This window comes from Aythya ferina, assembly GCF_964211825.1.
Source record: "Aythya ferina genome assembly, chromosome: 11".
Classification (NCBI taxonomy): domain Eukaryota; kingdom Metazoa; phylum Chordata; class Aves; order Anseriformes; family Anatidae; genus Aythya; species Aythya ferina.
Window position 1 is genome coordinate 8,778,127 of NC_140307.1, and position 21,884 is coordinate 8,800,010.

A 21,884-nucleotide genomic window follows, 5' to 3' on the forward strand; every position below is an offset into this window, starting at 1 on the left:
CATCAGTGTTAATGTGATAGAGCAGCTGGTCAAAGGTTTGACAGTTGCTGCTATGAGTAACCTATGCTAAATCACTCAGGTAATTTGAATATTTTAAACATGAAAACAAATGAACTATGAACAGCTGTCATCAGGATGGTGGCATGTTTTAAGGTTTGGGCTTGCTTTTTGGAGATCTAAAGCAGAAAGCAAATTCAGTTTTGTCTCATGTCTGTGGTCAGTGTGAAATCACTTCTGCCCATCTAGCCTTTTTTTTCTTTCTTTTTTTCTCACCTTATGGAGCAGCAAGGCTCACCTACTTATTGGCAGGCTGCCCGTAGTGCCTTTGTCACTTTGTGATAGACGGGAGAGAAAACAGAGGAAGCATCATACCTCGTCGTCCTCCCAGAAGTGAGCAGGGAGCAGGCAGGGCCCATGGGCAGCTGGGCAGCATCTGCTTCCTTCCTAGCAAAGCAGACCAAGGGCACAGTCTATGCTTCCTCTGCATTCCCCTGCAGAAGGTGCTCTTTGGCCGTTCCCTTAATCCCGTGGGGTTTGCCTTTGGTCGAGTGAACCACAGAGGGAAGACAGCTGCTTGGAGGGGTGGCTCTGTTCAGACTGGGTGTTTTCCTGGTCTGTTCATTGTCCTTTGTGTCTGCAGCAGAAGGGTCAAGCTCTAAGTGCATGTACAAGCCCCAGCATATGATATGTGCACACCCATACGTTCACAAATTTTAAGTTGACCTTAGGTGGACCCTGCATCAGGGTAAGTTTTCTGTGGAAGTGAGAGGATTCAGATCTTCCAGATCAACATTCCAACCTGTTATGTTGTTCATTTCTTACGTGGAGTGTATGTTAGAATAAGTAACGACAGTGCAGTGTTGCATTATTTTGAATGAGATGAAAAGCCCCCTTGTTTGAAACTGGCTGTGTACCAGCTCCAGGCTTTGTCCCCCTGTTTCCCATGAGGCAGCCCAGCTAGAAGACCGTGTGATTCTTAGCCCAGAGAATGCTTCAAGCTCATAACCAGTCACAAAACTGAGAAATGCTGACCTTTTCCTGATCATTCAGTTTTGAACTTAAGCAAAAAAAAAAAAAAAATTACAAATTTTTCATCCCATAGCGTCTTATTCCTGAAAGGAAATTAATCTTATGTAGTCCATATGATATGTTCCTAATAGTTTATTTTCATGCTGTAACAATTGATGGAAAATATTTTGTGGAGAGAGAAGATACAGTCTGTCAAGATGTTGTTAGTTTTCTGTAAATCAAAAACAGGACCTGCAGAAGAAAACATTGTGAAGAAAAGGCTTAGATAGATCCTCATTTCAAAAACTTCAAATAAAAAGTCCCAGAATAATGTTGAATTCAAATAATGTTGAAATCTTCCTCTTTTTTCCTCCTTAGTTTTTTATCTTAAAAAAGAAACAGTTTGGTCTTCCAAGTCAGACTTACGGTAACGTCTTAACCACAGCATGCCAAAGCTGTTAGGTTATTTTAAAATTTTGGCTGGAATCTGGACGTTTGTGTAGAGTACTCCCTCTTCCAATACAAAACAAAATAGTTGCTTGAATATTCTTTGCAGTACTGTCATTTTAAAGTTCTGGGTTTTGCTTTGTTTTTTTTAAAAAAAAAGAACCTCAGCTTTTAGTGGGATTTTCACAATCATTTTCTTTGGTATGCTGTAAATACCCACAGTTCCCACTGTTGTGTACGAGAAGTAATCGCATGCAGTGCAGTTTCATGCACAGGCGTATAACTCTATCAGTAATGGTTCTGATGGAGATAGGCATTTATAGGGGATTGCTAGAGATCACTGGGCACTCACTCACGTCTTTCTAAATACCCACAAATGATTTATTTTTGAGTGTAGTGAAGTGAAACCACAAATCCACTACCACAGTTCTGTGTCTCGCAGAAAGCGTGGGGCAGAAGGACGGAGAAAGAAGGCAGAAAATGAAGTTTTTTTCTGTTGTTAGAGCCAACTGGAAGCTCAATGGGAAAACTAAAAAGTTCCTTATGTCCACACAAACACATGCCATTACCCTGTGGGAAACTGTTTGCTGGCACACAGGACACTTGGAAATTAAATATAACCTCCAACAGCACAGTGTTCTATTTGTGATGCTCAGTTGCAGGCTTAGCTGTGTAAAATGTTGATATTAACTTGAACAAGCATTGCACTATATTTATTATTCGAGAGAAGCATATATTTGGTGTTGAGAAATAAAGCCTCTGTCAGGGTTACATGTAAAGAATGTGAGTAACTGATGTATGTTTATTTTGTTCATGTCTTCTAAAGGTCAGCAGCGTGGCTGCTCTCCTGCATGCTTTTGGAACTTTTCTGATGATGCTGATGGTGCTTGATGAATTTAGGAGCAATGTTACATTTTGTTAAGAGCTGCACAAACCTGTCTTAACAAAATCTGTCTTAAGAAAATAACTTCCATCTGTGGAGTGCTATCAGGAACAGCCCCTACACTGCAGACAAGTGGACAGTCATTTTGGCATATTTTTGCCCTGGGCACTTTTAGAAAAATGTCAGTACTTTACTGGGTCACGTATTGATTAATTCCAGCTTTTTTTTTTTTTTTTTATTATTCATAATGTGTCTTCTGGGATAAACCAATTAATAACTTTTCCAGTGTGTTATGCAGACCAAATATACTCCATCTTGCAAAAAAAAAAAAAAAAAAGGAAAAAAAAAAAGAAAAAAAAAAGAAAAAACAACAACAACAAAAGGTGAAGTTTAGATCAACACCTTTCCTTGCTGACAGAGTTCCATCAGAAATAGTGTTTCTTAGCTTGGTTTAATTTTGGAGATTGTTTATGTTGCTTTGAGTTTATTTGGACAGTAGCAAGATTGTACAAAGTTCCTAAAAAGGAAAGTGCTGTTGAAAGCTGCAAAAAAAAAAAAAAAGATTATGCAAAGTGGAAGCCATCCAGCTGGGTGTCTCTGCTGTCATTTCAATGCACTGTGCCACTGAGGAAGTGACTGAAACTGCTGTTGAAGTCACAGGAACATACTTCAAAATTGTCCTCTCCAAATGGAAAACTCCATTTAAAAGAGATCTTTTGGTTAAGATTATCCAATCAGAAGGTCTAAAATTTCCTCCTTAAGAGCACTCTTCTCTGTGTTTAAGCGGCCTACCTCTCAGAAGTACCAAGCATCCCCCAAGAAAATCCTCTGGAGGTGGCAGGATCTCGAGTCACTCACCATCAGTGAAATCAGACCTCTGCTACCGAGCTGTCTGAGCGTAACCGCCATTACTTCAGGCGCTGGCTTTTAGGATGTTTTGGTTTTTGGCTGACGGTTGAATTTGCAGATTTGCCCTGTGTGGAGCTCAGGGCTGAGCGATGTCCCCAGAGGCATGCAGTCCCTGCTGCAGACCTCCAGCCAAAGTGTTACAGTCCTCTCCTGTTGCTCCAATTTTCTTTCTTCATGTGGTTGTTTTGTACACTGCTGCATTCCTTTCGCATCAAAGTCAGCGTCCTTGTGTTCCTTCTACCACATCATTTAATTTGTCCTGCTCTCGGTTCACTCCTCCATTCACAGCTTTGTAGGATGAAACAGAGTCCGATTCCCTTTGCAAACTGCATCATGCAATCCTCAGTTAACCATTTTACACCTAATTAGAAAGAAAATTGGTCACGTGGAGGAGTCTGCCTTTAGTTTCAGTCTCTCAGCCTTCCCTACCCACCACATGTATGTGATCAAACAGCTTTGTGTCTGCCAAAATCCTGTCTTAAGTGGACAGGATTTTTAGTTGATGTGTTTGATGCTGCTTTTTCAGGACAGTCTTCTCTTTTTTTTTTTTTTTTTGTTTAAGAGGCAGCCAAATTCAGTTCTTCTGCATATTGGAGCTGTCATTAGTTAATTACTAGGCCTTGTGTTGAAGAAATAACTCTGTAAACACAGCAAGGAAGAAAAACAAAATAATTCGGTAATCCGACTCTCTTAGCTGTGGTTTCATGTCGGTGGTTTGTGCACTTGGTGATATGCTGCTCCCTCAGAGCATGGGGCTTATGTTTTGGAGGCTTTTTCATGGTTTGCCTAGTGGGTGAAGAAAGAGAGACTGGAATAGTGGTGTGTGAAATGTCAAAGCAATGCTTTGTGATTTAGCTGCCTGGAGGACCCGATTAACTGCGGGCAGCACAACGCAGTCCCGCAGGAGGTGTCCGTGCAGCCTGTCTTCGTTTCAGGGATGTTTTACATGGCCCCAATCAGGTGAAGCTGTGGTTCAGTGGAGGTACTTGGTCAGAAGCATGAAATTGAAAAATAATAGGGTTCTGCCCTGTTACTTTTAACTGGTTTAATGACTGATTTTTTTGAAGTGTATTCCTTAGGTCAAATACTGCCATCTTGATCTTTTTGCACAACTTAAGGAAAGATTTCAGAACAAGTGTCTGAACTTTTGTTGAGGGATATCACATAGGTTTAAAGCTAAATTTAGGGCCAAAATTGTGTCTATAGATAATAATATCATTGTGTGGAAGACAAAGGATTTCTGACGTTTTTTCAGTTCTCTTGTGTGTGACATGGAAATGTCTTTCTGTGCTTCAATTTCCCACTTTTTAGAAGGGACAATGGTGCTTCTCCTTTGTAAGCCTCTTGAGGTCCCTTAGAAGTATCCTAGTTACCTGTTAGTGGCTGCAAATGAGGTCGGCCACCCAAAATTGTGAATTTTGTTGCAATTAAAGTTTGTGATCATGATATATATAGAGAGATATATATGTAAATGTTTTTATCCATACTTTCTGTATTTTGTTTTGTTGTATAACCCAATAGGAACTGAAAAATAACTGTAGAATGATATTTAGAAACTGGTAGATCAGGTTGAATTCTTTTGATACAGAATACATCATTCAGAAGCTCCTTCATTCAGTTCCTTTACTAGCATTTATTGTCATTTTCCAGAGGTGTCATTCAAAAAAGTTGTATGCCATCGTCTTCTGCGTGGTCCAAAGATTAACCTATGTGGGGAATTATAATTTTTGACAATAGGGTGGCTGTTGTTTCATGATTGGTAACTGCTTTGCAATTAATTTCATTGATGAATCTCATTGAAGCCAAAAATGCATCTTAAATGATTCACTGCCTGTTGTGACTGAATTCCTTGAAAAGTCTTGTGAAAGAGCTTGCAAATCACATTAAGTAAGTCATCAGTGTCACTACTCGGATATTTTTTTGTTTTCAAATCCTCCATAGGAAACTGGTATCTCAAAACTTGAGTTGGGAAATAGCCTTACTAAAAGTTTAGCCAGCGAGTGAGTAAACAGAGCTAATCTGAGTGTTCCTATTTGTGAAACACTGAGATGGAAAACAGTACACATGTATGTTTTGAAATTATTCCTGTGTTTATAGTAGTTACTCCTGTTACACAACTGAAACATGCACTGTTAGCTAAGCATCCGCATTTTTTCGGTCTTTGAATGTAACGACCCAGATTTAGTCCATTATAGAAAAAAGTAAAACCGGCTGTTAAATGTGGGCATGAAGTTGATGAATAAGCTAGGCTGTGCCTTGTTTTTAAGGCTGTCGATAATAGATTATTCACAAAGAAAACTGAATGCAGCGTGCGGTGACTGACCATTTTAAGTGACAACGTGGTTCCAGTAACATGCTGCAGAGCAGTCCTCGTGGAAATGTTGTTGCCCATCTCAGTGTGGTATGGAGTTTTTGTACCTGCTTTGTCTTCAGCAGCTGAAATATTGCTGCAGTATTTGCTGTATTTGCATTTGAGATGTGTAGTATCAAGCACAGTTGAGAAGGATCATCTGACCTGAACCCGGAGATAATGTCTGAGTCCTAGAGAAGGTGATAAGGTCGTTTGGTATGATTCAGAGCATCTAGAATAGCACAGAACCAGGCCAGCAGCATCTCTGCTCATCCCAGTTTCCTAATTATAACAGTATTTGTTATTGTTTACTTTAGGAATGACTATACCAGAAGAAGACGCTGATGTGGGACAAGGTAGTAAATACTGCCTCGTGGCAATAGGAAGGCTTCAGGTAATGCCAGTCTTTCCTTATGTAAACTACTTCTGAAAACTTAATCAGTGTTGTGGTTTAGGTGTAAAGGATTTGCACGAAGATCTGGTTCTTGACTATAACTTTTAATATGCTTCCAAAGCATAAAGTGTCTTGATGTCTGTGTGCAGTCTGGGGCTTGCTTGGAATACATTGACAGAGCAATGACAATGTGGTTTTGGTACACGTATGTTTAACCCAACAACAGCAACAAAGATGCTCCTGGAACTTGGGCACATGCGGACCTGCTGTTCTGTAGGGTGCATGGGGCTGCAGTGCTGTGGGTGGTGAGAATCATGGGAGTACAGGTGCTGCAGATGGTGGGTTTAAGTGGCTCCCAAAACCAGCAGTATGCTCCCTGCTGTTCTCTCACCTGTCCTCTCATTCTGGTTAATCAATTACTTGAAGGAAGGTAATTGCAGGAGTTATTCTGAAAATGGTAAAGATAAGGCAGTCAAGAGGCACTTAACATCTAATGGCTTTTTTCTCAACACGTGTTGTATTTTGCATTCAGAGGTGATGCCAGCTGAGGGAACTGTGAGAATAAAACTTTACTGCCTTTTTGTCCGGACCGTTGCAACCAATGTATTATATATCCTTTGCCCATAGCTGGTGAGAATTCTGAGCTGAATCTGGAGCAGTCGCAGTTTCCACAGCAGGAAAGCTAGTTTTTACTTTTGCAGCGTGGGAATTCTGCCATGAGCAAACGTGTTTGAGCCTCCTGCACGATCCCTTGTTGGCCTGCGCTCGTTGCCATATGCTAGGATGGCATCACTCCTTCTTGCAGGGTAGAAGGGACCCCTTGGGAGAGCACAGGTGCCAAGCCTGCCTTAGTCGAGGCACACAGCCTCCACATTACTGGAAACGTCAGCACTTCTGCAGAGTGTGTCTCTATTGTGATGGCAGACCTACAAAAGTATTGCACGATGTTTTTGAAGTTAATCATACTTTTATAATCAGGGGTAATATATTCCACTATTGGAGAGAAGGAAGTTATGGGGATTCATATGTTAGAGCTGCCAAAGAAAAACTATTTCCGAGAAAATCGCATTAGTAACATGTGGAGTGTCAAAACATCTGTGAGGTTACAGAAGCCAGCAGGGCTATGGGAGGGAGGGCAAGAGGAGGCTCCGGGGATGGGTTTAATTGCAAAGGAGTCAAGGTACAGAAATGAAAAGCTGTGCTCTGTAACAGTAAATTGAAATGTTGCATACAGTCAACTGGCAAGTCTGCCAGTTAACTGACAGCAAAAAATGAGATTTTGTTCCTTTTGCGTTGGCACCTTGTTAGCCTCACTGGCTCTGAAAGTTGTAAGAAAAACAACAGTCTCATTTGTAGCCGCAGCAGGAACGGATGGAAATGAAGTGGGCTGATTGCACAGTTTTCAGGCAGAGAGCTGGAAGTGCTTCATTCTGTCTGATGAGCTTTGAGGAGCGTTTACAGGAGACCTGTGTCTCTTCATTGCTAGCAGCCCCTTGCTGGTCTAACAGCATAACCTACACCAACCTCTGGAAAACTTGGTCAGGTTGTCTGGGAGTTTCAGGTGAGGCTCATCTCACCTGGCTGCGGCTATCTGGAAGTTGAATGCTTAGTCTGAGCTAGTCCTAGATACATTTACAGATAATGAGTTGGCCTCTTCTAAAGAGTGACCTTCCCATCCTAAAATGGCTGGCTTGACTTCTCCTTGGGGAGGCTCTCGTTCTTGGTTGGCAAGGGCAGGAACCAAGATGCCTAACTTCAGTGTGGTCCCACACAATGAGATGAATCCAATTGTATTCTATCCTTACTGTATTGGGAACTTCTGATGTATTTGTTTTCCTGCTGTGCTGTTAAGCCTAGCAAAGTGCCGTGGGGTGAGATAATTGCAGTGCAAAGTAGCATAAAGGTGGTTCTATGTCATATACCCATGCTGTGGTTTTATATATGACTTTCCCAGTAGTTAGTTTGCCAACTGATTTTGTTCTTTAGCTTTATTATCAAATCTGAGTTCAGGTTGCTGTTCTGTGAACTAAATGCTGTGGACTTGGTTGGTCCTAGGTAACCAGCTCTCCAGTGTGCATGGACATGAATGGCATGTCGGTCCCAACCGAGTTCTTGTCGAGGCACAACTCTGACGGAGTCATCACGTTCGTCGACCCCAGATGCATCAGTGTCATTGGCTACCAGCCCCAGGTCAGTGAGCCGCTGTCAGTGCAGAGACTGGTTAGACCTGATAAAGAGAATTCCGTTTGCACATTAAAAATGAAAGCAGCAAAACATGAAATATTTGTAGCTGACAATTCATATGTTGTGAAATAAATGATGTTCATTTTTCTTTTCTCTCTCTGCTTCTGTAAAATTTGGTTTTCCCTTTTGTATGGGGGATATCTTCTTATCCTTTTCAGATCTGATTAAAATCCAAATGGCAAGATGCTTTAAATCTTGCATGGCTAGCCAATGAAGACATGCTGTGATAGAAAGTTTAACAATGCTTGGAGAGAGTTTTAGCTCTGTAAATCTTAACTTCTGCTAGTCTCTGGAAAAGTAAGAGAAGATCATTTATGGCATGTACTTTCCTTTAGGCTTACATCTGTTCCTGTGAGTAGGAGGCTAGTAATTGAACTGAGGAGAATAATAAATGAGCTTCTGACTGCCACAGCCCTCCCTCAGATAACTCAACAGTTGCAATTTACAGGCAAAAGTCATTTCTTCTAATTTGTTTTTCCATTTATTTTGATTTTAGGTAGCTTTATAATGACCGTTTTTACAAAAAATATTGCCATAGAATGTATTTTTGTAGAGGATGTCACTCTCTTCAAGGCATTGTTTCACAGGTATTAAAAAAAAAACACTTAATATATGTTTGCAAATGGATGTGTCTGTGCAGCAGGACAAATACAGTGCAGGGCATGATGCCTATAAACCTTGCTTTTATGTTCATGTTTGATTAACTGAGTAGTCCCTTTGAGGATGATGGATCTAGTGGCTGCAAGGATTACTCACACATCTGCCCAGGGATTTGTATTGTGGTTTGGGTCTTTTACAAGGCTTTGTTTTATTCTAGGATCTTCTGGGGAAAGACATTTTAGAATTCTGCCATCCTGAAGATCAAAGCCATTTGAGAGAGAGTTTCCAACAGGTGCTGCATCCTGTTCCTTTTCCTTTGCTGTTTACTTATTTATTTATTACTATTTAATTCAGAGAAATAGCTCTTATTTTACATTTCAAGGTATTTTTCTGTTATCCAGGGGACGGAGTGGCAAGATATGAAACAGTCTGTTAATCAGTTAAGGCATTCAGTTAAGCCGCATAAACAGTAGCTTAAGCTCAGCATCTGTTGGCTCTGTTTTCAGAAATAAATCACCTTGTTATATATTTTGTTTTCTTTTTACAAAAAGTTAACCAAGTGTTTGCTGCACAGCTAGAGCTGTCCTTTCACTTCAGAGATGCCTGCATAGATCCCACTGTGTTAAGTGGTAACCAAAATTATTTACCTTCAACAAGGTGGGCTGTTGACTTGAAAGTAATTACATTAATTTGTAATTCTCTGGATTTTTTAAGAGGGGAATATAAAAGCAATGTATAGATACATACTCACAGATACAGTTTAGCATTGTTAAATTTGCTTAGCAGTGGACCTCACTCTTCCTCCCGAGGCTCTTCTAGTGTCTTCAGTGAGAACAGGGTTAGCTGAAACTCAGTGGATTTCAAAATTAAACCTGCATATAGTTTGCGACGTAAATTCTTTGCTTGCATAGATAATCTGCTTCATATCCTTTATGGGAAATACACCACTTTACATCAACAGAGGCATTTATGCCATTGTAGTGCTTATTGTTTCAAATTAATCTGGGACATATAGTAGGAGTGCTTCCCCCAAGACTTCTGCTCACTGCTGGTCTTTGCAGTGCCTTCCCTCCATGCACTAGAACAAGTTTGTGTATCATGTTTAACTGATTACTGAGATCCAGATGATGTAATTGGTTCCAGATTTTCTGACAACAGCCTATAGCTCAATCAAGGATTGTTGTTCCATCTTGTGCTAGATGTTGAGATGTGTTTTCAGCTGTGAAGCATGGAAGCGAAGTGATTTTTAAACGAAACTATTTACTCAGGCATGGCATGCAAAAATGGAGCTTGAAAAAACTTCTCTGGGGAGAATAACAGAATGGTGTTCAGTGTCCATGGATTGTGAAACTCAGCTTATGGTCTCTAAATTTGATATAGTGTAAGATATCAGTGCTCCTGAGCTATTTCTTACCACCACCACCACCCTCAAATGGACAAGTGTGTGAGCGCTCGGCATCCATTGCAGTGGCTGTTGAAAGGATCAATTTCAAACAGCAGCTAAAGACCTTTTAACTTTAAGGTATTGGTTCACAGGCAGGAGCATCTGAGAGCTGGATGCTTGAAATATCTTACCACACCCTGTCATCTCCACCCTACCTTCACGTCGTGTGATGCTGCGGGTAAACCTACCTGATGGCGTCCTGTCACCAGCAGTCAAGTCCTACTCCCACTTTTCTGTCCTCCCTGACCTCCTCCCTGCCCTTCCTACTGTCCTGATACTAGCACAGATGGCCTTGCCTGGTGGGGTAGCCAAAGGACCGCTCGGTTTTGCGTAGGACTCGCTTTCAGATAGCTCAGCTCCCCAAGCCTATGCCTGATGGCACCAGTGGTGCAAGAAAAGCAGCAAGAATGCATATGCTGTTTTTCACTAAAGCCCAAATGATTGATTTCACTAATTCATGAAAGAGACAGTGACAGAATGCTGCTGGATAGTACCAAGTCAAATATCTGTCTCTGCAGTGATTGTCTGAGTGCAGCCTGGGGCTCAGGAAGGCTGACTAACTAACATGCCAGTTAATGACTCGATGCTCACTGAGTGCACTCGGGCCATAGGGGGCTGCTGCTGTTTCCCTGAAGTCAGTTGCTGGGCACTTCGCTGTCACTGCTCAGTACTGGGCATGTCCATAAACGATTTGCTGGATCAGGGACTTCCATGAGTTGCTCAAGGTCATGCAGAAAGACAGCAGGAAAAAAAAGCAAATTAGAAGTGAAAGTTCCCATTCACTTGACCTGTGTCCAATCTATGAAAATATCGTGCTGTTTCTCTAGCAGGCGATTCCTTTTTCTGTATATTTTTGTTCAGTACAGTAGCAGTGTGATTGGAACTGTTATTTCAATCATGGAATAAAAGACTGAAGTAAACAGTTGAGCTATGCACCAGGTGGTTTTTATTTCTGAAGAATGTAAGAAAGTAAAGGTTAAGCATTAGCTTTGAATCTTTTTCTTGTTCTATTTTGTTTGTGTGCACTGCTTTAAGACAGTTCAGGATTTTCCCACCAGTGATCTCTGTGCTTTATATATTATTACAGAATTAGTGTTTGCTTTATTCATACTTCAGAACAATAGATCATTGCAGTTTGTTTTATTATTGTTAGTTTGGCCTTACAAGACTTTTGCTTAAAAAGGTAACTGTGATTTCCAGTAAACTCTTTTTTTTTTTTTTTTTTTTTTTCTCTCAAACCTCCTGTAAACTTGAAATTTCTAGTTTGCTGGCAGTATCAGAATCAGGTTGGTGCATAATAGAGGAGGAAAGGAGGGAGGGGTTTGCAGGTTTTGGTCAATTGCCAGCATCCATCTCAGAGCTTTTACTTCCTTGGGAAGATAAATTCATTCATCAGGGTGGGAAAATCAGGCCCAAATGAGATATTCTCAAGGCCAACATCAACAAATAGAGTTTAGTATCAAAGGATCCAGAATACAGCTATTCGATATCCAGTCGGATGCTATTCAGATTAGACACTTTTACACAAGTTCTGTGTTTTTTACCCTGGGTGTGGTGGTAGAAAATTGCTGATTATAGAATGTTGCTCACTGAACTCAAACTACAAAAGCGTTTATTAAAAATAAAAGGTCTTTGCCTTAGTATTATTTAGAACTTTTCCAGACATTTCTAAAAGTTGTGTGCTTTTTTTTTTTTGTCGTTCTTTCCATTTAGTCCTGTAGCTAGTTGATCAATTTGAAATGCATTTGAGCACATTTCCTAACCTGATTGCTTGTCAATAAAGACACAGGGTAAACACTGGGTTTCTGCTGAGATAACTACTTGTGGGAAATATAGCAGATAATGATAAAGAACCCTCGACAAGATGTGGCATTTATTTGCAGTAGGCTTTCCCTGAGGCCCAGCTGAGGTAGCTTAGTGAAAAAGTAATAAAAAATAAACACACATATCCCAGGTAAGTGCCAGCTGAATGACTTGGAACCATAGAAGTTTTCTTCTGACTTAAACCCAGGATTATTAGATAACACGTATAATGCAGCTACAGTGCCAGTGTGCAGGTATTGTTTAGAGCATGCTTCTTAAATTCATCCGTGCTTGTCACAGAGAGAAAGATCCAGGCCTCAAAGTTCGGAGTAAGTGCATTTATTTCCAGGGTTCCCAGGGACCAGGACCACATTACTCATTTTGAGATAACCCGTTATTACATCATCTTCGGTACATCAAAGCCTTTGTGTTTTTTTCCATCATACTGAGAGAATCGAGGTGAAATTTGTCTTGGTACCCAACTGTTGACTTCCTTGAAACTTCGGCTACCAAGGCCAAAGTTTGAAATGATTATTGCCAGACACTTAAATTCTGACTTAGTTATAAGCAAGTATGCTGTCCAAGCAAAGAATTGATGCTCTGTTTTCATTAATGCTATTAAAATGGATTATCTCTGGTCTCTCCGTTCAAACACTGGCTCATTCTTTCTTCTTGTGAAAGCCAAAAGTGTTTCTTGTTAGCACTTTGCCATCATAGGTTTTTTGGTATATAGTTGTGGATGCTCTTTCACTTGATTTATTATGTGGTGTGTTTATTTTCAAATACAGAGATACTGAATTTCCCCCAAAATTGTCTTTCCATGTGATGTGTGAGCTCTGATTATCTTTGTATAATTATTGAAACTATTTTAGTGAATATTTTATTTAGCAGCTTAAATTGCTTCTTTTGGAATGGTCTGTTTTAACTTTAGGTATTGCAGAAGTAATCTTCAAGGTTCATTTCAGCAAAGCACTGCAACTTGTACTTAACCATTAGTAGGTGGTAAATTCATTTATATTCAACTATGCCCCTAAGAGCTGTTTCATTTAGCACATGCTTAATTCCCACTACATTTGAAGCTTAGTGCACGGCTAAGTATTTTTTTCTGGAGACAAATCATTTTTGTCTGTTTCGTATCTCTGGTTATGCCTTTAAGTATCTGTCTTCTTCCAACATAATTGCTGGCTCCTGTGTTTTCTTTGGGAGTTCTCATTCCCTGATCGTTACCATCCCAGCAAGGTCTTACTGGGTCTGTTCCACACAGCAAAATTCATCTACACATCAGACAGGTCGAGGGTACCACCGCTTTTTATTCTTTTTGTCTTTCCCATTAGTATTTCTCCAATTAGTTATCTTTCCCTGGTAAATAATGGTAAAATTATTTTCCCATCCTTTTTCTTTCATGTCTTTAATTATGAATTATGACCCTTCTCTAACTGCTTTTCTTCATTCTGGTTTATCACTTCTTGACAAAATGTAGAACTTGTTCTTCATCTCTTCCCCTATCTTTGTTTGTGTTATCTTGGGCAATTTAACTGCTGTTTTTAAATACTGTTACCAGTTCATTGGTTGGAAAAAATAAGGTATAAAGGGAACTTGTCAGTCTTTGGACAGGAAAACTTATAATGAGGAAACAAGTGCATAAGATAAGGATTATTTTTTTAAGTCATTTGCTATCATTAGGAAGAGGCAGTGAAAAGAAGAGATGAGATATAAGAGAGCAGATGCTTAGCAGAGCCCTAGCTAGGTGCCAGACTAAGACACTGAACAGGGATTTGTGAAAAGGGACTTAAAATTTGATAGTCTTTTTTTGGATAGTCTTTCTTAAAAATAGCCTGTGGGTCCTGCTAGCTGTGTGTCTTGAAGTCTGCATGGTGCGTCTGTTCTTATGCTTCAAGGACAGGGTGTGTGTTAAAGCTTTCTCCGAAGTGGAGTTATGAACAGACACTTTTGAGAGAGAATCCATCTCTGAGTAACCCTGACTTAGTGCAGTGCTGTTGGAGAAGAGGAATTGTGTCAGGATGTGACATCAGATGAGCAGTGTCCTACTGCTGCTTCCTAATATGAAGATATAAGAGACTTGCAGTCCAAAATATGTGCTGGTATTTCATGGCTGTCTTGGCAACGGAAAACACAGCTGTCCTGAGCAGCACTTTGAGGTCTTTTGTCTTGGGGTGGTTCTGCCTTTAAGTAATGCTCGAGAAGGATGACTGGTGAGGTCTTCCAAGTCATGCTGGGATGGCTGAAAGGGCCCCCAGGCCGTCTGCGTGCCCCTCTGACAGAGGTCAATGCCCTGAGACCAAAAGGGCTGAATCCGCAGAAATGTTTGCTTCTCAGCTACCTCTGAATTAACACCCAGAACCCACCATCAGTTTCCATTTGTGTCAGTGAGCTGGCCCCAAAACTGTGGTGACTGAGTGCTTCTGTTGGCTTCGTGTGGCAAGACTGTCACACCCCATGGGGGAGGAATGGTAGAGTTAAATCTTGTAGGGAAATACATGTCAGAATCCCCGTGGATACAGAAGGCTTTGATAGGTAGAGGCACTCAGCAGGTAATGCTCAGAGTGTTTCAGGATCAGATATTAGTGATCTCAAGAAAGATTTAGGCACTAGGGTAAAGATTATTGGGCTTGTAATGTTTGTAGGGAAAAAAGCAAAAACATCCATATGTAGTTTCTAAGTGTGTGTAAGTATATATATATATATATTTAAATATTGTACTAAATTTTGATGGTACTGTATGATTTGCTGTGTCACACATGAATCGTATAGCCAGGTATCCAAGCAGAAGAACAGCCAACCTTATAAAAATTTGTTGTGGACTTTTGTTTCAGCTGTAATATTTAGTTTATGATATGCACATATATACATAAATATTTAAAAGAAGCCTCTCTATGGTTTCTGTCAATCTCTCTTGATAAATGTTTGGGATTAAAACCTTCTTAAAGCTTCCCTGTTGGGATAACAGCACAACCTGTTGGTGCCTGAATCTGTGTTCTGCTTATATGCAGGCTGGAAAGGACATTTTACATAACAAAGCATGGGGAGCTGACTCTGAAGGAGATAACTTCAAACATGAATCAGATTTTGGTTATTTTCTTTGAATTAAGAATTTTCCTGCTGTGTCCATGGGTTTCTGTAATTTAAGTTCAGAACACACCAGTTACTGCTGTTTACTATTCATCTGCACAGCAGGTAGCAATCTCCTTTTATTAACCTTTCCAAATGGTTTTGCAGGTTGTGAAACTGAAAGGTCAGGTCCTGTCTGTGATGTATCGTTTTCGCACCAAAAACCGGGAGTGGATGCTGATCAGAACCAGCAGCTTCACGTTTCAGAATCCTTACTCTGACGAGATTGAGTACATCATCTGCACCAACACCAACGTGAAGTATGTGCCTTTCAGATGCTCACGTACATGGTTTTGAAAGAACTGAAGCATTACTTTTGCTGTTAGCAATGTAAATGCACATTCAGATTCTTGTGGTAGCCTGTTTTTAGCCACGTTTTGTGACGCTGTTGCAATCTGTAGTAGGGTTTTTCTGCGTTATAAGATCCTGCAGCATAGCTGTTTCTCTGTGTCATTATCTTGCAATGCTTCCAGGGCCTGGCTGCACCAGGAGAGATGTCACTTATCTGTTACGTCATTCAACAAACCAATTGATCTCAATCCAGGCTTTTTTAAACTAGCAGAGAGCTTCCAGCAGCCAACCAGCTGTCATGATATTGGCTTCATTTGTTAGCCAAAACGAAAATTATGTCTCTGTGTTAACAAGTAGCACACAAGTTATCAACGCTCCTGCCTCTTTTTCACTGTGATCATACCGTTAGGTAGTCCTGGGTATCCTCTTACAGCCTATGAAAGCTGATGATGTGATTTCCTACTAGGCTAAAGTGAGAAGGGTTCCTACAATTCAGTTGAGATCTGATGGAATATCCCCAAGTATGGGGATAGATCCAACCCCTTATATGATGAGGGTAATGAAATCATCCTGTCTTTGAATAAATACTTTCAAAAATCTGTCACTGGATCTGTTAGAAGTCAGTTGAATTAGTGGGTGTCTCATTCTGCAGCTGATGGAGCTGCTTCTAAAGAAAAGTCTTGCTAGGAGTACAGCAGGGGTTCGTCACTGTGTAACTGAGCAGAGAAGGTTTTGGAGCCTCCTGAGTTCCAAGCCAGCAACTGCAGGAGCTGATCTGGTCTTGATAAAGCTGTTGCTTTATAGTTGTTAGGTGGTGTTTTTTGTTGTTGTTGTGTTTTGTTTTGTAATAAATATATTTTTTTTTTATTTCCAATATAAATTCTAAAACAAGATCTGTGTCTGGTCTGACCAGAGTTGTTTCTTGTGTGTGTTTTTTTTTTTTTTTTTTTTTTTTTTCTCCAAGTGTTTAATTTAGAGGAAATTATTGGATTTAAGATCTCAACCTGTTAGACTGAAGGTGCATGCTGAAGGAGCAGTCTACTAGTGGAGATGCGCACTGAGAGCTCCACTTGTAAAACCAGCCCCCTGGGGCTTTGGCATTTGAACTACTAGAAAGCTAGTGTGTGTGTGTGTGTTCCCTGACTTGCTCCTGGAGCTGTGTGTTCCCTGACTTGCTCCTGCAGAAAGGTGTTTGGACGTGGCACCTACCTGGGCTAGAAGAGTGGCGCTTTCAGCCTTTTGGAACCCATCATCAGAATCAATTTGCTTAGTTTTTTTGTACCCCAAGTGTTTGTTTAAACAACTGAACTGTTTATGGAAAACAAACATTGCCTGAAATCAGACAGCTAATCATCCCTGTCTGTGCTGTGAATCAAAATAGATATTTCCTCATTTTTGCTGCCCCGTATTTGTTTCCAAAATGATTTATATATGCAAAACCAAGCCTGCAAAATAAAAGGCAACTGCTGCAATCTGTCCTAGGATGGCTTAATTGTACTTTGTTCCCAGGAGTCCACAGCTCAGAGAGTGGGACTGCAGACTGTGTTGTGTTTACTCTGGGAATGTTTTTCCGAGACTCCGCTATACTGTGCAGCTTGGCATCACGGCACTTGCTGAGATGAATAGGGTTGTGCCAGCTTCTGGCTCTTGTTATATCTCTCATGCTAGGTCTGAATAACAACCCAGCAATGTTGCCCTAATATGGGAATTGCCTGCTGCTACTTTGACAGAGGATGTTCCCTCTTTTCTGTAGTGTTGAAAATGTTCCTATGGCAAGATAAAACCCATTAGACGTCTGCTTTTGAATAGTAGAAAGAATGCGTTATTCAGACTGTTTCTGTTTTTCTCCCTGTTCTCTCACACTCCTCAGACAGATGCCCAAAGAGGACTCACTGTAATGGAGTGCTCTTCCTGCCGGGTTCTGGATTTATTTATTGTTGGGGGGTCATGTTTTGAATTTTGATTTCCTAGAGGCGTTGTTTGGCATGGTAACTGCTGATTTCTGCCTCGTTCAGCTCCAGCTAGGGCTGGTTGGTCAGCCCTAGCATGCGTGGCTGTCCTTGCATGTTGGTGGCTGCATCCAATGCTCCAGATCCAGCAAAATGCTTCACAGCAGCATCCGATGCTCCGAGTCCAGCAAAACGCTTCATGTGGAGACCAAGCAGAGGTGCCTTCCCCTGCGCAGCTGGAGGCAGGTCTGCACAGACAGATTTGGCTTTATCCCTGAGATAACGTAGCCAGCTCCATAAAATGCAGGTTTGAGGCAGTAAAAACAATTCAAGATGCAATTTTAAAAAGACAACGTACCCAATAGAACTAGGTTTAAATCAGTTTTTAACTTAGAAGAGTTTAAAGCCACAGTGTGTATACCTGTGTGTCTGTTCAGGCCATAGCTCTACTTTTGTGGTGGTCAGGGAACAGTGTTTTCCCAAACACTAGACTGTAGAGGGCAGTGATGGTTCCAGTTGTGGAGGTATTAGTTGATTTTTTTTTTCTTTTCTCTTCCTGTTTTTCCCATCTTTTCTTTTTTCTGTTTTATGGATTTTACTTTAGAGCTTTAGTCAACTTTCCAAATCTGCTTTTGGTGCACAGGATAATGAAAGATTAGGTTCAAATGTTCAGTTAGTTCCTTGCAGAAAAAAGAGAAAAAAACCTCTCAGTTTCTCTTGGGTGCAGTCATCCAAGAGAAACTTCCTGGAGAAATGAAGCATTTAATGTTTAGCATTTGTGCTGTGTTCGGCTGAAAAGAAGAGTCACCCATTCAACCACATCTTCCTGTGTATTTGTGGCTGTTTGATTTCCAAAAAGAAATAATAATTTTGATTAATGTTCATTTAACAACTACATAGGGTAGTGCTTGAATGAAATAATCTGTCACGGTGACGAATGATTTTTTTTAAGCCTTTATATATGTAAACAAAACCTATTTTTCTGACCTTTGTGGAAATCTTGATGCTTTCATTTTTGTAAACACCAAAGTCCGTGCATGTTCCACTGCATGCATTTATGAATCCTCTGGTTGTCCTGAGCCTCAAGATTATTTTTGTCTCGGAGAGAGCTGGCGCAGGTCGCTGTTGGAGGCAGTCTGCCGAATGAATCAGCCATGCTTGTGGGACTGATGCTTTCCGTTTCTGATTCTCATGGGCCAAAACACTAATGAGATCGACTCTTTTGATAAATTTTCAGTCTATGGTAGTGGTGCTGAAGACTTGCTTTCTCATGATTGCTGTGTATCTGTGCACTATCTGGTCCATCAAGGCCTGTGTAAGACAGACAGTTTTGTAGTGGTGACTTTGAGATTGTAGGCTAAGAGAGAGAGACTTCAAGACTTTCTGAAAGAGGACTTTATGATGGCAGCCACAAAGCTTTTATTACTGCTTTTTCGTTCAAAACAGACCTGGGAAGTATGTGTGCTTGTATCATGTGCAATAGCATGGTAAAGATACAGTGTTGTTTCCATATGGAGACCGTAATTTAAAGTTCAGATCCTTCTTTTCACTTTGATGTCTGAAAAGGAACATGTAAGTTCAGTGTTTATATAGAGAGATTAATTGAATTAAATCCTCTCCAATGTCAGAAGGAACTTTGTCAGAATATCTCCTTCTCCTCTGTCCTTGTTTCAGCTAGGATAGAATTAATTTTCCTCCTAGTAGCTTGTATGGTGCTGTGTTTTGGATTTAGGATGAGAATAATGTTGATACCACCCTGATGTTTTAATTGTTGCAGAGCAGAGCTTACACTAAGCCAAGGACTTTTTGGCTTCTCACACCTCCCTGCCAGTGAGCAGGCTTGGGGTGCAGCAGGAGCTGGGAGGGGACAGAATGAGGACAGCTGACCCAAACTGGCCAAAGGGATGTCCCATACCATGTGGCATCATCCTGAGCAATTAATATGGGGTGGCTGGCCAGGGTAGGGGGGATTGCTGCTCAGGGATAGTCTGGGCATTGGTCAGAGGGTGGTGAGCAATTGCATTGTGCATCACTTGTTTTGTACACATTCTTATTACTACTATTATCATTGTCATCATTATTATTTCTTTTCTGTCCTAATAAACTGTCTTTATCTCAACCCACAAACTTTTACTTTTATTTTTCCGATTCTCTCCCCCATCCTGCTGCAGGGGGCAGGGTGAGCAAACAGCTTTGTGGTGCTTAGTTGCCAGCTGGGTTAAACCACAACATCCTCCAAATGCATTCTCCAAGGAAATTTGAATTAACTGTCAAAAAGCTTTGCATTTGCTGAGAAATTTCTTGTTCAAGCAGAGGACTTTCCCAGTTTCACATTGGACCGATGGGTGAGCCAGGAATTCCTGCAGTACAGGCAGAAGCCAGTGTTGACCTAGGCAATACCTTACTTGCTATGTTGGGTAACATTCAGAGCCAAGAAATTTTGCTTTCTTTTTTTTTTCTTTCTTTTTTTTTTTTTTTTTTTTTTTTTTAAATCAAAACCAAGGGCAGTTTAGGTTTTGGTTTTGAAGTCAGAAAGCAGTTTCACTTTCGCCCAAACTGATACTAAGTCCCTGTTCCATATCATCGCACAAAACCCATGTGGCAGTGAGTGACCTGGGTGTGTTGCTTCTTCAGTCAGAAGGGCTGGTTGGATGGTCAGGGTCTGAAGTGACCATAACAGCAGTGTTCGGCTCTCCCTGGTTGGATGCTCCTTGACTTGCTGCATTGGCTTCTTCCAGGTTTCAGACATCATTTGGTCTATTTATACAGTAGCAGCAAACAACAGCAGAAGATGCTAACCTGCTTTTGCTTTTCAATCTGAATTAGGTGCAGCATAACCTATATAGAGCTCAGGGAAGAAACACTGAAGTATTTGATTTTTATAGGAAGTGGATTTGCTAGGTTGTTCACAAAGTCCAGTGCTGTTAACACAACGTGGAATTTACTTTGTATTGCACAAGTACAGTATAAATACTGAATGAGTATTAGAGACAATAGAAAAGGGCAAAGGAGTACTAAGTTAGAGAAGAGCCTACAAAATGAGTAACTAGTAAGTATGCTGTTTTGCTTGGCTCATTTATATGTATATGGCTAAATCAAGAAAACATGCTTTCTACAGAACAGAAGAGACCTAATGTGCTGTTTATTGACACGCGCACCGAGTCACTGGTAATAAAAACAAATGAAACAGTGTAATTAGCTTTCACGTTAACAACAGGATTTAATGGGTGTTTATTGTCCACAGGGTAGTATTTAGAAAAACTTCCTCATAGATTTGCCATGATTAAATTACCTCCCGTAGTTCTGTTGGAAGAGCATGCATTTTGTGCTTGCAGAACAAAGAACGTCTATGCATTCCAGGGGTAATCTTTTTTAGGATTTTTCTGTTGACTAACGTAATGTGAAAAATCCATGCCTCTGTAATGACCTGGATGGACAACTTTTTTGCTTGTTACTCATGGTACAAAAGTGATTCTGTGTATTACGTATTTTTAGATAGTAAGGCTAGCAAAAGGCACTTGGGCGTCTGCTTTGATCTTCTGTGTGATGCAGGTCACAGATTTTTTTGTCCAGTTTCCCATGGAGTCTAACAATAAGATAATAGTAACTCTAATACTGCTTATGTAAAGTATTGTCTAGAAAAGCAACAAGTCAAGATTAAAGGCATTAAGGAATGGAAAAACCTTTCGTGTCAGTAGCTTGTTGAAGTGGTCCCTCGCATTCCTATCAGTTTGTGCCTAGTTTCTTGTTTGACTTGGTCTTTACGTTTGTTTCTCAGTTGTTTGACATTTGAGTCTATCTAGATCAAAATGTTAAAGAAGGTTTGGATAAAAATCTGAAATTTAAGCCTAAATCTAAAATTACGTTCTAGTAATCTAATTTTGAAATCCACAATCTTGCTCTTTTGCAACACCTCATCTACTGCAACTGCCTGCCTGTTAGGGGATTTTTTCATTTGGAAAGAAGTCAGAAGCATGCAGAACTGCAACCCCTGTCAAGTATTATTTGTACATATCAAGCTTGTTAGTCCAACTTCAGTCTTCCACTAAAGCTCAAAGATGAGGATAGTTTTGAAGGTTTTATATCTCCTTTGGTATCTGAGCAAAGAGCATTATAGACAGTGTGCTTCTTGCACATCATCAGGTCAGAAATAATCTTGCCAGTTGTGACCAGGTGACAGAAAGCAGCCATTAATGGAACGTGCAAAGCATTCAGGTGATTTAGCTGTAGGAACAGAATTAAGTAATTGAGAGTGTAATCCCCAAAAGACAAAATACTTGATCACAAAATATACCTGTTCTATTTCTGTGACCTTTAGCTGGAGTGCTTTTCAATGATTCAGATCCTCCTCCTCAGGCAAAACTAAATAACTTTTTTTGAGGCACTATTCCAACGCTTAAGTCAACAGTGTACCAAAAGTCGAGTCTTCTGTC

At 40.5% G+C, this 21,884-nt stretch overlaps 1 protein-coding gene across 6 annotated transcripts in view; it reads left to right on the top strand.

Moving 5' to 3' along the window:
* The window catches only part of ARNT2 (aryl hydrocarbon receptor nuclear translocator 2), a 103,336-nt gene that overhangs the window by 64,879 nt on the left and 16,573 nt on the right, over nt 1–21,884 (top strand). For all 6 annotated transcript variants that reach the window (XM_084531787.1, XM_084531790.1, XM_084531789.1 and 3 more), the window contains 4 exons: nt 5,915–5,991; nt 8,047–8,181; nt 9,053–9,127; nt 15,320–15,471. In XM_084531787.1, the coding sequence (XP_084387913.1) occupies nt 5,915–5,991; nt 8,047–8,181; nt 9,053–9,127; nt 15,320–15,471 (439 nt within the window). The remainder of the gene's footprint in view (nt 1–5,914; nt 5,992–8,046; nt 8,182–9,052; nt 9,128–15,319; nt 15,472–21,884) is intronic.